Raw genomic sequence first — 15,879 nt, 5'->3', positions numbered from 1 at the left:
TATTTACAACGAATGATTAAAAGATGGTCTCCTAAAATGTCCTTAATTTACATTGACATATAATTATTTTAGCGATTATTCATCGAAGCACAAAATGTTTTTTTAAATGGCCGGAGAATATAGGCCTAGTTACTTAACATGCAGAGTCGTGCCGATCCAAGAGACCGATATGAACTGAAAATTATTTTTGAAAAAATATTATACCTTTTCATTAGTAAAACACAATTTTGGCTCTTAGGATTAATATTAAACACACATAGTACAAAAAACACAAGTAGTCATTTTAATTTTAATTTGATAAACTAAAACTGGTACTACTTTTAATGCAGAAATTTAAAAATTTCATCAAAACAAAATCAATGTTATAATAATTAAAATTTAATTTTTATATTGAAATGTCTAGATATAGTTAAGCAATTATTGAAAAAACTGCCATTACTTCGACGGGGCATTTTTATGACAAGATTGAAAAATAGCTGTAATGTCTAAACACATTTGCATAATGATATAAGTTATTATTTTTATTATTTAAAGACAAAGTCGCATCCACCTAATGGTTATTAGCGACGGATCTGTACAATTTTACAAGAATAGTTATATTACATGGTTACAAAAAAGATTTTTTTTCCTACACAATAGTACTAAAAAAAAGTCAGTAATGCTATACAAAAAAAAGTTAAATCCTATGGAACACATCGTTAGCTTTTAAATAATCTATTAAGTTCTTTGAATAACTATTTTGACCTAACACAACTGATAAATTTAAATCTATATTACAAAGAGATTGTTGATGTTTAAAATTGTCACATTCAAAGATATGTTTTACTGTTAAGGTTGAATTGCAGCGCTCGCATATTGGTGGGTTACATTTTGAAAAAAGATAAGAGTGTGTGAGTCTAGTATGGCCTAATCGTAATCGGTTAACTACACTCTGTTCATGGCAATTTTTGTCAAAGGTTTAGTTCCTTTAATGTGTCTTTAATTTGTCGTAGTTTAGACGTTGATATTTGCCATTCGTTATGCCAGACTTCTAAGATTTTTGTCTTAATAGAAAGCTTTAAATCTTCTGGACCACACTTTAATATTATTTCTGAGTCCGCACTAGACACTGCACTATGCGCACTTAAGTCTGCTTCTTCATTTCCGGGGATACCCACATGAGAAGGAATCCATATGAAGTCAACTGTTCTTCCTTTTTCTTGACATGTGTGAAGTTCTGATTTGATCATTTTTTCAAAATATACTCGTTGAATTGAAGTAATCGAACTCAGAGAATCAGAAAGAATCACCGCTTTGACGATATTGGTATCATTAATAAACTTAATTGCTCGATAAAGAGCGAATACAATGGGGAGATTATTATATTGGCTCAAATATACATTACACTGTGGAATATTGATTGACCAAGGGATATGAGGATCGGTGATGTTTGGATCGAATATGTCAGGAAAATCAAAGTTTAATTTTTTGCAATATGTTCTAACTCTTTCATAGTATGGTTTTCTTAGTTTATCATTATAATTAAAAAGTTCGTTATATTTATCTGTGAAAGTGTTACTATAAATAGGTTTTTCTGGATTACAGAATACCGAGGATGAATGTGTTAATATGTCAGTTGCATTCGCCTGTGGTAAAGAGATGGCTCACCAAGTTCAGCGTATATGCTCTCAATAGGTGTACTTCTAACTGCTCGTAGTGCGATTCTTAGCCCATTATTATGAATTGTATCTAGAGATTTTAAAATAGACTTTCTGGCAGAACAATAAGTGATGCATCCATAATCGAGTTTAGACCTGATTAACGATTTGTATACTGATAATATTGTATTTTGGTCGGAACCCCATTTCCTGTTGGATAATGTTTTTAAAATATTCATTCTCTTATGGCAAGTTAATTGTAATTGCTTTATATGTTCTCGCCATGTCAGTTTGTTGTCTAAATGCATTCCTAAAAAATTAATATGAGTATCTACTGTTATTGGTTTCCCGTATAACGTAAGATTTGATGCAGTACTTACATTTACTGTTTTTGCAAAAACCATGACTGTTGTTTTTGTAGTAGAAAATTCAAAGCCAGTATTCAGAGACCATTTTTCCAGTTTATTGATAAGGCTTTGTAAACATTTTGTCATACTGTCTATATTTTTTCCTTTTGTAAATACCACTAAATCATCAGCATAAATCCGTGCTTTTAAAGGTTTTTCTATGTTTTTCAAAATATCATTTATGGCTATTAGGAAGAGTGTTGGGCTAAGAACAGACCCTTGTGGTACTCCATTTGTTAAGCAGTGAGTTTTCGAGCACGAATTAAAAACTCTTACGCGAAAATTCCGATTGGTTAAAAAATTGTTGATGAACGATAAACAGTGTCCACGAATATTCCATTTTTAGAATCCTGTGTTTCCTGGCAGTATTAAAGGCATTTTTTAAGTCAAAAAATATCGCGGTACATTTTCTATTAGTCGTAAACGATTCCATGCTATCGTTTTCGAGTTCCAGAATGTTGATAGATTCTGCCTAAATCCATTTTGTTCCGTAATCAGTAATCGATTTTGTTCCAATGTCCACATTAATCTACTGTTAACGATTTTTTCTAAAAGTTTGCACATGGAACAAGTAATTGAGATTGGCCTGTATGATTCCACACTATATCGTGATTTTTTGTCTTTTAAAAGAAATAGGACGTAGGAATTAGTCCATATTGAAGAAAAATGCTGTTGCGTCCATATGAAATTAAATATGTCAAGTAAATGATATTTGGCTGAGTCCGGAAGATGTTTTAGAAATATGGTTGGGATATCATCGGGTCCAGGACGAGAATCTTTAAGGCTTGAAAGTGCTTAATTAAGTTCTTGAAATGTAATGCGACTATTAATTGCTACGTTAGGATTTTCATTATTAGGAAGAGTATAGGTATCAGATGATGAATTTGAAGAATCTGCACGTGGATTTTTGTCGTTTGAGAGGCTTTCGTAAAAATTCGATACTATTTTATTTTGTACTTTCAAGTGTTTAATAAAAGTCCTCTGAGGAGTACCACAAATTTTTCTAATTTTTTGCCATACTTCCTTGGAGCTAATTGTGTTATTTATTTCCGATACAAACTTCTGCCATGAATTCCTTTTAGCTTGCGTTATTGTAAGTTGCACTTTTGCCTTTAATTTTTTAAAATTAATTCTGTTTTCCGGTGTCTTGTGCTTCTTATAATTATTAAAAGCAGATTTACTATTTTTTATGACCTCTTCGCATTCTTTAGACCACCACGGTACTAGTGTACGTCCCTGTATTTGTTTTGTTTTACCAATATACAATACAGCACCTTCTAAAATTATGTCATTGTGTGATTTAATGATCTTGTCAATATCATTGGTTATTTGGGCCCTAGATATGTGACTATCAATATATTGAGAAAATGAATCCCAATCTGCGTTATTAGTTTTCCACTTTGGACTAAATTCTTCATGTTTCTACACATGGTTGAGGTTCGTAGTAACTATGGGAAAGTGATCACTTCCATATGTAAAAGGCAATACTTCCCAGTGTAAACCTATGGTTAAGTTAGAATCACATAAAGAAAGATCTAGAACGGATGATTCACCTGTCGATATATTAAATCTAGTAGGGTTGCCATCATTTAAAAAGTTTAGATGAAAATCTGTAATAATGTTCTCTAATATTTGGCCCCTTAAATTTGTATTTTGTGAGCCCTAAATTGTATTATGGCTATTCAGGTCACCTAAAATTAGGCGTGGTGTGGGTATCTGATCAAGAAGTTTGCGGAGGTCTTCGTAACTAACTTGTATATTAGGAGGCAAGTAAATATTACAGATGTAGAATTTTCTATGTGGTTCTAAAATCTCTACCGCAATGGCTTTGAGATCTGTTGTGAGTGGAAAGGCTTCATGGTCTATTTAATTTTTTACCAAGATTGCCACTCCTCCACCAGCGCGATTGGTGTTCGTTCTATGAATTTTCATTCATGAATAATTTAAGAGAATCAGATGTTGGTGCTGTGCGTTTGGATTTTTTTGGTTTCTGGGTTTTGATTTTGTGAGATATGGGTGGGGGAGTAAATAATTGGGTATTTGTATTTAGATTTTCGATGGGGGGAGATAATGTTTCGTCAATGCTTCTTTTCACAGATGAACAGGGTGAATCTTTTGTGGTTTCCAGTGAAGCTTGTGGGTCCTTTTCTTCCGATGGTTTTACAGTTGAAGTTTTAGTGAAAATGTTCACATCGGCCATTGTAGTTATTTCCATTTCACTAGGCGATTGTAAAATTTCTAGAATAGAAGGAATTGAAGATGGTTTCGGAGTAGGTGTAATATTTGGATCACCTACCCCAAATTGATGTAGTTGGCTATCAATATCGATAGAAGACTGCAAATTTGGCGTAGAAGTAGGATTTTTTATAGTTGAATTTTGGGTCTGAGTGGTTGATAGTATAATGTTAATGTTTGGACAATTGTTTGAAATATGGCCTAATTGCTTACAAGTATAACAAGTCAGATTGTCTTGAGATATGAAAAATCTGTAAGAGGTGTTTTCGTAATTTATTTCAATCGAATCTGGGACAGTAATATTATGTGGACTGAGAAATACCTGTCTTCTAAAGCTTAATATGTGGTTATACTCTTGTAGTGTAGCACCGATTTTTAAAAACGTTATAGGGGAAACGAGGTTTAAGCCCATTTCTTTTAATTCTCCGATAAGTACATCATGGGGAATTGTTGGACTGACGTTAGATAATACTAGCCTTTCAGATGGCGTTATAAGTCTTCTAGCTCGTACGATTTTTCCTTGCACTTTAATAGAACCATATTTCTCCATAAATTCATCTACGCTGGATTTACTATTTAGATACATAGATATTCTATTATTGGATGACCGAGAAGAGAATAACATATTTTTTGGATTAATTAAAGTGCCTAGCGGGATTAAATAATCCTGAAGACGGGCGTTATTTATAGCACTAAAAATAATTGCTTGATCTTTAGTAGGAAATTTCTGCTGTGATGCTGCCAAGGAATAAGATTTGCTCTTTAAAGAGACGTTCTGTATAGTTACATCCGACGACATATCAATTTATTATTCTTCACAGTACCAAAATATAGTACCTCTCTGCCCCAGCAAAAAATAACACTGGTTGTTGTTTATTATTGATAAAATTATAATTATTTGCGATCAATAACCCATCCAAAAAAACTAATAAATCCAGTTTAGAATGCGTTTTTAAGTTTAACTAATAAGAAATATTTAAACTTACAGTTTTAAATAATGTTGGTAAACTTTAACCTGTAATTTATAACGTTTAATATTCACAGTTTAACACAAAAATATCAAGAGTCGTGTATGCCACAAATATCTCTTAATCGAACCTAAAGATTTCTTGGATTATTTGTCATTATAGCACAAATATTACTCAGTTCTCAAAATATTTTCAATTGGATTATTGAAACAATATACCTATTAGTGGTGAATTAATTCCTGCTATATTTAAAATAGTATAAATCATAAGTATTGGCCATCTTCGAGTATTTCTTGAGCGATTGTAACTATAGCATTTTTCATATAAAAATTCTTGCACGTCACAATTTATATAAAGTGACGTCACTTATATTTAAAATTTCCAGATCGTCAACCTTAGATTTCAACCTTTCCTAACACAGCTAATAATACGAAACTCATACGGAACTGCTCGATCTTTCATAGGCTTCAACATGGTGTAATAATCAGAAAAATGTAATCATCATTATATTGGAAATTTTAGAATTATATTTTGTGAAATAACTCTTTAAGTCTAATATTCTACAAAATAATAATATTAAATAAATAGATTAGACAATTTTACGCAAGTGATACGGGGATATTTCAGATTTTATTGACAGTTCAGCTTGTGGCAAAAGTGTATAAAGTGTTGTTGCCTTTTTAGAGTAAGAATTTTGTTTATGTTTAGATTTCTTACACAATTTGATCATAACCTATAATATATATTCATAAATTGTAGTTATAAATACATATTCAATTTAGATTAATAGCTTTAAAAACTAATTCTTGTTGTGTATTGTGATTATCCTATGCCAAAACAAATAAATAGTCTGTAGAAAGCTGATAAGCTTTCACATAAGATAGATTATTTTGTAATAAATTTACAATATATAATTTTGCATTAAAATGTTTTCTTATGTATTTTAGTGTGTTGCAGTAGTCTTAAAACTAAGTGTATTTACTGTTAATATAATTTACTAACTATTCTGATGTTTTGATAACGCTGAGGGGTTCTGACGTCGTAAATCTTGAATGACGTGAAAGCATTTTTATATGAAAAATATAACACAAAGTTTGTCTAAAACATCAACACCACATTTGGTACAGCTACACACAACGAAACTTATATAAAAATATACACATATAAAATCATCTAATATTTCTTATTATTTTAATCGAATAAAAAAAACAACCTACGAAGGCAAAGAATATTTAGTTTAAAGCAATTTAATTATCAATACATAAAAATTAAAGAAACCCATAAATTCTTAAATATTAAAATTAAAATTATTTGTTTTAAAGTGAATAACATACAAAATTTTAATGTACCAGGCATAATGTTTAAATCGTTTTTATTTATTTATGTTTTCTTTTAGTAGTCGGTGTTACTAACCCTATGCCGTATGCAAGCTCCAATTCGCGTGGTAATGCTCCTAAATAAATTGTCAAGATTTTATTGTGGTAGGTTGTTTCCTTTCTTCAAGAGCAGCTTGTACTAGCTGTACGGTGTTTTTTGAATTAGGCCGGCGAGGTCTAATTCTTTTTTAAGAATATCTCACAAATGCTCTGTACAGTTAAGGTCGGGTGAGTAAGCAGGCCACGATAGAATAGTGATATCTTCGGCTTCAAAAAAGTCTGTAGTGACTGCTGATATGTGGAGATGCATTATCATGCATGAAAATTAAATTTTTTTTCACTGCACTTTTTCAGAGTTTAACTACTGGTTCTAGAACCAAATCAACATACCTGCGAGCATACATACATAACACTTCCTTCTTTATGTCTGTGAATAGATCTGGCTGTTTTTGTTTTAGCTTGTCTTCCTTGCCCTCTAAGTACACGAATTCATTGGTTATATGATTTAACACAAATCCTGGTTTCGTCTGAAAATAGCACATTTTGCCAATTTCCAATGTTCCAGTTTTGGTATTGAAGACACCAATTTAGGCGATCAATCTTGTGCTGCCTGGTTAACTCGGGAACCCGTAACTGTCTACTTTTGTATAGTCTTTGGGTATGAAGTCTTCTTTTTATCGTTTCAACTGAAACACTTACACCTGTACCTTCCAAAAGCTGCTTTTGGGGTTGCGGTTAACAAAGTGTTGGGTCCCTTCTAGCTACTTGGAAAATAAAACGATCGTGGCAAGCCGTTGTTACTTTTTGGCGACTTTATCTTTGTCTATTCTTAAGCGTTTTGAACTCCTCATACCTAGCATAGGTTTTTAGTCAGAATGCCTACCACTGCAGCTATGTCTCTCTGAGACATTTCTTGCTCCACAAGACCAATAATCTTTCCCCTTTTCACATCCGTTCCCTCCACGTAAGACATATTTTCGATGTTAAAAGCAAATGTTAGTTTATTTAATTTCGTTCACTTTGTTGTTTCACTGATTGTTTTATTGGTTTGTAAACCTTTATTTTCCGCAACAATAACAAGTTTTTTTAAAAGAAATTAATATTAGTTTAAAATACATAGTGATTCCATATAAGTTTGGTTGTGTATTCTGAGACAATTATTAGTTTACATTTTTCACTAACACTTTCATCTATATCATCTTGGTCATGCATACTGAAAACCAAGAGTACATTTTTTTCTTCTTTCCTGACATAGGCAAACATACTATTATTAGCTGGTCGTATTGTAGGTTTTGTAAACTCCATTGGTAATTCAGGTTTGTTCTCTCGGATCATTCCTATTAGAGTCTGTCACGTTGGTCCTTAACTAATAAAAATATCTCTCGGACTTAGGAAAATCACTAATTTTCCACTATCTTTTGTTTACATTTATACACGTACATAATTACGGGTCTACGAGGAGTTGTGTTACGTTATGTACACATCTGGAACAATAAATATACAATAATAATTCAATAATAAATCTCTTTCACGGTTTATATATTCTCTCAGGGTTACCCTATCGGACTGTGAATCTACGTTATATAAGGCAAGACTTCTTATGGTAAAGGTGTGTATAAAAAAAGTGTTTGTAATCCAAACATAACTGCCCGTGTCATGACCCACTTTTGACAACAGATGATTTAAGATATTCTATATAACATTACAATGTAAGCGTGTACACCCTTACTGTACAAGTCAAGCTGTTAGGTTCCTATACCAATACTCGAAGGGATTGACGTAAACCAAATGTCATACGTCAAATAACGATCAGACGTTATTATTAGTAAGTTATGACACCATCTTTGCCACCAGTTAAAATCTAGAATGGTGTCTTCTAGCTGCTGTCCAGCATACACTTTCATTCGTTTTGTACATCTATGAAGATACATAAAATATAGCATATATTTTTTATACCGTATTTACTTGGTTTTAATGTTAAATATTGACAAAAGCCACGTTTACCTCTAAATATTGGAAGTATTTCGTCAAAAGTTACATATTCAGAATAACTGTAAACATTTCGACAATTACTAAAAAATTTTTCGAAAAGAGTTCAAATAGGTGCCAGCTTATCTACTGATCCTTTTTCACAAGTATTCATTTCGTCAAAATGTAAACATCTTAAGAGAGATCTAAATCGCTGTAAAGACATAAAGACAAAATAACTCTATACCTGACATCGGTTTTCCACATATCTTCAACATTTGAAACGGTTTAGGTGATAAACTTCGGTAACGTACAGTAGCCTTAATAAAGCCTGAATCTCAATCGCATATGAAGGTACAGTATCTTAACGCCGGGAAAGAATGTGGCAAATAGAGTCGATATATTGATTTGTAAATTGAACAATCATTAATCATACCGATTATCGATACAGTATTTCCATATTTCTCTAATTCTTTTCAAATGCCTGGTAATTTGTTTTGAAGATGGAAAATATGTATTATGTTATATGCTCTGGTTCTTGGAGTAGGAACTGATGAGCATTTTCTTCAATGTGTTAACCCATTTTTTCCTATGTACGATAATCTATTACTCTCTGAAATATCGTCTTCAAAGGTAAAAACTACAATATCCAATAAATAAATATTTTTATCAATAAATTAAGGAAGAAAAAAACAGTACGTGTAGTGACGTCATGTTTGTGACCAATTTAATTAAATAATTAAATAGGTTATATCCGAATATGGCAAATTAGAAAATTCATGTGATTTTTTTTATTTTTTTATGGTGGAAGCCATAAAACGAAAGAAGAAGAGGAAGAAAATTCATGTGACATATTCAAGCTTTTTCTATTAAAGCTAAAGACTAAAAGTGGTTAGATATAGTCCATATATGTTTTTACATTGTTGCCGAAATTATACGTATTAATCTGAACTATTTTTTTTATTTTAGGGATTGTATTATTACAACTATAATTAACTGTTTCACCAGTTTCTTTTCTGGATTTGTAATATTTACATATTTGGGATATATGTCATATAAACAAGGTGTGCCAATTGGTGATGTTGCGACAGAAGGTTAGTATAATATTGTAGTTTACGATAATTTAAAAAATGAAGGACTCTCCTCTCATTATTTGTATTATTCGATATAAATTTTTTGTTGCTTGTCGATACTGATTTTAAAATTTTTAGAATAGAATTATTCCAGTTAGAATAAATTTAGTTCATATCATATATTGTTTAGTATGTTGCAGTAGATGTTACTTAATGGTTGGTGTCTGTCTTATAATTGATAGATTGAATCTATAGATCTTAACCTTTATAAACAAACTCAGTAATCTTCTAGTAACTCTACCTATAATTTTATTCTATTTCTAAAATATCAGTATTACAATAACTGACTACGTACTATCAATTACATTTTATAGATCAATTTAACATGTTCCTGATTCGTCCTTAATTCTCTACTATTAATTCCATCTTTCCACAATATATTATGGATAATACTGTCATAATAATTGTTTATTTTTATTTATTTACTAAAAATTGTACAATAAGAATTAACTTTATAAAATATTGCGGTTACCATAACTCCCAAAAATTAAAATCAAACAAAAATGTCATTTACCGAGAGATTTTAACAAAATTTTTGCGACAGAACAAATTATAAAGTTTTATTTATACATACAGACCGATTGCTGGTACTATAGATCAATATATATGGGTATATATATATATTTATATATATATATATATTTATATATATATATATATATATATATATATATATATATATCCATATATACTACTCTCCAAAATTAACGCACCACCTAAAATGGACCATGATTTTAAAACTATATTTCTTCTGAACCCATAATTGGATTTTGATGATTTATTTTTAACATTGTAGGTATATTTCTACCTACTCTTCTCTCTTCCTAGAAATGTCAACTTTTTACCTATATACAGGGTGTAAAAATAAAGTTGTGTTTTTTTATCTAATTTTGCAACACCCTGTGGAATGTTTTAGAAACAAACGCTACATGTTATTAATATTTTAAGATCATTTCATTCTTCCTTCACATTTGTTAAAAACATCATTACGATATCTCTATAATCAAAAAAGGAAAGTATCCTTTCAAAACATGTTCAAAACATTACGTGATTTTTTACTCTCCAAAATTACCGTACAGCCTCAACTCTACCATAATTTTTATCCTTTTTTTCTTGTGTATCCTTAATTGGATTTCGATAATTTTTTTTTTTGCATTGCAGACCCATTTCTAAGTAATTAGTGTATTAATTTTTTCAGGGAAATGTCAACGTTTCACCCATATACGAGTGTAAAAATATTTTGATTTTTCATCTTATTTTGCAACACTCTGTGAAATTTATTAAAAGCAAACGCTACATCTTTACATCATTAATATTTCGAAAAAGCTTTATTTTTTTTCAACATTTTTGTAAAAAAAATCATCGATATCTTTATTATCAAAAAAGAAAAGTACGTTCAAAGCATAACGTGATTATATCGAATTGTAATACTCATTAATGAAAGCATTTAGTTGGCTATGAAAAATCAAACAATTTTACAGGACAATTTTAGACTGTCAATATTTTTTACATTTCTAAAAATTGTTTTGCTATTTTGCATATGTTCGTTAGTTGACATGGATCGTATTTCAAGAAATCTGAGCCGAGATGAATGTGTTCAGGCAATTACTTTAGCTGATTGATGGTAAAGTTATCGTGAAATAGGTATAAAGTTAGGAGTATCTCATATTATCAATATCACGAGTCATTCAACGTTTTCGAGAAACAAACGACCATACGAGACGGCGTGGACAAGGAAGAGGAACACTTACAACACCACGACAAGGTCAGTTTATTAGGCTTCGTGCTATAAGATAATATTTTCTTCCAATGCGACATTTACAAATACAAGTGGCAAATGTTCATAATGTTTAAATTAGTAGAAACACTATACAAAGGCATCTCGCTGAACAAGATCTGCGTTATAATAATACCAGTCAGAGCACTAGCTTTAAACGTAAATCATCCTGGAAATACATTACAACTTGCCAGAGAGCACCTTGATTGGAATGTTGATGACTGGGAGCACGTGTTGTTCACTGATGAATCGAGGTACTGCTTATATAGCTGAGGTAGACGTGTGGGAGCTATAACACTACGCATAGTGTTATAGCTATTACTTTATTCAATGAAGGATCTGTAATGAATAAAAGAGGAATATCTCTTACAACTCGAACGGACCTTGTTGCTTTACAAAGAGGTGACCTTTTTAAGGAAAAAAAAGGTATACCGTTCACTTGTCATATTACATACATTTTGTCTAACCATGTAGTTCGATTTGCTCCTTACATAGAAAATAATTTTCTTTTAATGCATGATAACGCTCGACCACATGTTGCACGTGTGGTCCGTGAATATTTGGACGAGGTTGGAATACAAACCATGTACCACCCTGCAGCTCTGATATTATTCGCATAGAGAATTTGTGAGATATTATTGATCGTCAACTCAGGAGCCGACAACCACCACCTGTCTGTCTTGACGACATAGAAGTCGACATAGAAGATATCTATTAAGTGTTTTTGGAAAAGGAGAATTGTTAAAGAATATTTGGGTTATATTTTTTTAGGCTTTATTTGTATTAGATGTCAATAAAGTTTATGTAAGTAATCTTTTCTTTGCTTTACATGTTAATAAAAACTTGTTACATTTAAAGATCTGTATATTCTTTGATAATAGAGATATCGAGATAATTTTTTTACGAATCTTAAGAAAAAATAAATCTATCTCAAAATATTAATAAGATGTAGCGTTTTTCTCTAATAAATTCCACAGAGTGTTGCAAAAAACGATGAAAAAACACAGCTGTGTTTTTACACCCCGTTGATTTAAAAAAAAATATTAATAAATTGATTAATTAGAAATATATCTATAATATGAAAAAACCTCATCAAAATCCAATCATTCGTTCAGAAGAAAAATAGCTTCAAACTTATGGTACATTTAAGGTGGTGCGTTAAATATATATATATATATATATATATATATATATATATGGAATAAATTAGATTGCAAATAAATGGGAACGTGTTCAAATACCAAATTTCCTATTTTGGGCATAAAATTTTGTCTATTCTTTAGATTCTTCAGAAAATTCTAGATATATTTTATGTACAATATCCTATATCCATCTTTAACTTTTTCTGAAATATTATATATTTGTACGATAATTAAGAGTCGTTGTCGTCTTTTGTCGACTATTTTTTAAAGTCAAAATTTACAATAATTTAAAAAACATAATCAAAAGTAACTTTATAATTTAAAACGGTAATAAATGGTTTTAGATCACATATATTAATTATGGTTATAGGTCCAGGGCTAGTATTTCAAGTATACCCAGAGGCAGTTGCGACTCTACCTGGATCTCAGTTATGGGCTATTTTGTTTTTCTTCATGCTAATAATGTTGGGAGTTGATTCTGCCGTAAGTATACATATACAAAACGTATTGCTCGTAAATAAAAAATTTATACTTTTAATTACTTATTCAATTGGTAAAAAAATTGTAGTTAACCATCTAATAGATGTGTAATCGATTATTTATTGAGAGCGATATGTAGATTTCAAATATCCAGTATTGATTCTCATGGTCTCTTTGAACGTGATGGCAACGTAATGGCATGTAACGACCCAGATTAAATCTCTTAGCTTGTATTTGATACGAGTATTTTCCCTCTTATTTATGTTGCTTTAAAACTCACGGTTTAATGTTGTTTCAATGACAGTGTACTATATAATTTAAGACCTAGGTATCTAGGATACTTGAAGTGCTCTAGTTTATTTTCACACCAGGTTACACATAGCTCTCTCCCAGCTTTTTTTTCTGGTTAAATACATAACTCTGTATTTCTCCACTAAAATTCTTATGTTCGTGTCATAATTATAGGATCCCTAATAGGCTAGTTTTCACCTGATCACAACTAATTTCAACTAATCACTAATCTTCACTTGGCAGAAAATAGACTTGTAATATTCATAAATATATCTTTTGACATTTGGCATATTGCCCTGGTCATTAAGGTAAATATTAATTAAATATAGTATGGAAGGCAAAATCCTGCCTTAAGGTAGCTTAGTATAAGGAAATCGTTCTGTTTTTTCATCCACCGAATTTTTCATTCTTTCCTCACAGTAACACTTAAAATCATTTTCTCTGTAACAATCTTAACTGCATAAGGGTCAAAGTCAGTCAAAGTCAGGCTGTCATAAAGATATTCTGGGTCCGAAATCAAACTGTGTTGATGGAGCGATTTTAAGAGTTGGAGAGTTCGAATCCGATTGAGATAAGAATTTTTATTAGAAAAAATGTCTTTTTTGTCGGATCGGTACCCACCTGAGGTACGGCAGTCGTTTCGATATAATTCCAATTCTTTGTAAAGACAATCAAGCCTGTTTTAATTAGTGACAAGAAAATTACTCAACAATAATACTGTAATATACAAAATTTACAATAAATTAGTACCACAAAAAAGTTTTTTGTTTATTCAGGCTTCAGGATCAGAACTACATGAGCTTTCTTTCAGAGCTTTAAAAAGTTGCAGCTCTCAGCATATTTATTTATCATCTCTACAAGCAACAAATTGTTAATAGGCCCACAATAATATGTTTCATTGTATACATCATTTACGTTCCACACATGTGGCATGTTATTCATATTATAAATTCTTGTGGTATAGTATATAATATACTTTAGTACTGTAAAGCACAGCCATAATTAGAATTAAGTATAAAGTTATTTCTAAATCAGGGTGCTCGTTTGAGGTTCGAGGTCCACATAAAGTAACTGATTCCTTACCTTATGAGCTTTTTTCTGGATTTCCGCTTTTGTTTCATCTACCGGAAATTAGTAATGTAGGTCTCGAATAACTACTCTGTTTGCTCTCTCTTCCTAAGGTTAGTATGTATGGCAGACGATATTTTCCTCTTGTATGTGATATATTAGTTTTCTGTAGGTGCCTTTGGTAAAATTTTTATTTTGTTGTTTGTTAAGGCTTTAGTAAAGTAATTTTCTACTTTTACTGCTTAAGCAAAATATTGTCATTTATGCCACATAAAAAAATTGGAGGGGTTTCTGAGATTGTTTTCTCTGGTAACTGATGTAACTGAAACCCATTTAAGAGTGTAATTGAAGCTTCCTTTTCTTTAAAATCTTCACGTTTAAGCTTTTTTTTATTCTATTGTTTCCCATGGGTGTTTATTATTTTGAGAGTCTTCATGTTCTTCGTCTGACATCGAATAATACTCATTCTGTGTTTCTGGTTTGTTTTTTAAGTTCCAGGTAACTTGAGAATTTGATGTAGAACGAGAAAAGTTGGATTGTTGGACAACTGTTGACTGTATCTGATATTGTTGTTTATAAATTTTAAAAGGTATCATTTGGTTTACTATTATTTAGTTTAAGCACAACGGTAAAGCTTAAGTATTTATTTGACTTACGTGGTACTACGGATGTATTAGGTTTGTAGGCTCGTTCTGCATTACAGTTGGAAACTGCACTATAGCGTACTGCAAATCACTTGATCCTGGTCCGTTCTGTGTTGAAAACATATTCACTTCACTTAGAGCTCACTTTTATTAATTTCACATTGACTGGACAAATGAAAATTGATTTATTTACCAATATCCAGACCTAATTGATTTCTTTATAACTAGAAATACTTCTGTTAATTATTTACATATTGAGGAAACATGGAACATGAACTCCGACCATTCACTCATTATTGTCACAGTGAGTGATATTGTTATTCATTGTCAGCTATCTCCTAAACTAACTAATAAACTAGCATATTGTTCTGAAGCTATTTTCTTGTGGCATTTTAAATTAATTAATATTTAAATGGGAATAAGCCACAATTAAAGGTTAAAATACATTTATTGACGTTTCAATTTCCACTTCGGAAATCGTTCTCTTTCGAAGGAGAACGATTTCCGAAGTGGAAATTGAAACGTCAATAAATGTATTTTAACCTTTAATTGTGGCTTATTCCCATTTAAATATTAATTAATAAACTAGCAGATTGGTGGAGTTTTCAGCTTAACTTACATAGAATAGACAATCAACGTGAAAGTTTCATTAATAACTAAATACAAACTTAATGAAGAAACGGAATATTTCGTTAAAAAAATTCGGCAAGCTGCATGGAATAACTCACCTTAACCGATCCATACCCTTCAAAA

At 31.0% G+C, this 15,879-nt stretch overlaps 1 protein-coding gene across 1 annotated transcript in view; it reads left to right on the top strand.

Moving 5' to 3' along the window:
* The window catches only part of LOC140442216 (sodium-dependent noradrenaline transporter-like), a 340,132-nt gene that overhangs the window by 303,487 nt on the left and 20,766 nt on the right, over positions 1-15,879 (top strand). The window contains exons 11-12 of the mRNA XM_072533294.1: positions 9,561-9,685; positions 13,014-13,126. Coding sequence (XP_072389395.1) covers positions 9,561-9,685; positions 13,014-13,126 — 238 coding nt within the window. The remainder of the gene's footprint in view (positions 1-9,560; positions 9,686-13,013; positions 13,127-15,879) is intronic.

The sequence above is a fragment of the Diabrotica undecimpunctata genome, chromosome 5 (genome assembly GCF_040954645.1).
Source record: "Diabrotica undecimpunctata isolate CICGRU chromosome 5, icDiaUnde3, whole genome shotgun sequence".
Lineage (NCBI taxonomy): Eukaryota > Metazoa > Arthropoda > Insecta > Coleoptera > Chrysomelidae > Diabrotica > Diabrotica undecimpunctata.
Note: the sequence above shows the minus strand (reverse complement) of the source record. Positions and strands in the feature narration are given on the sequence as shown.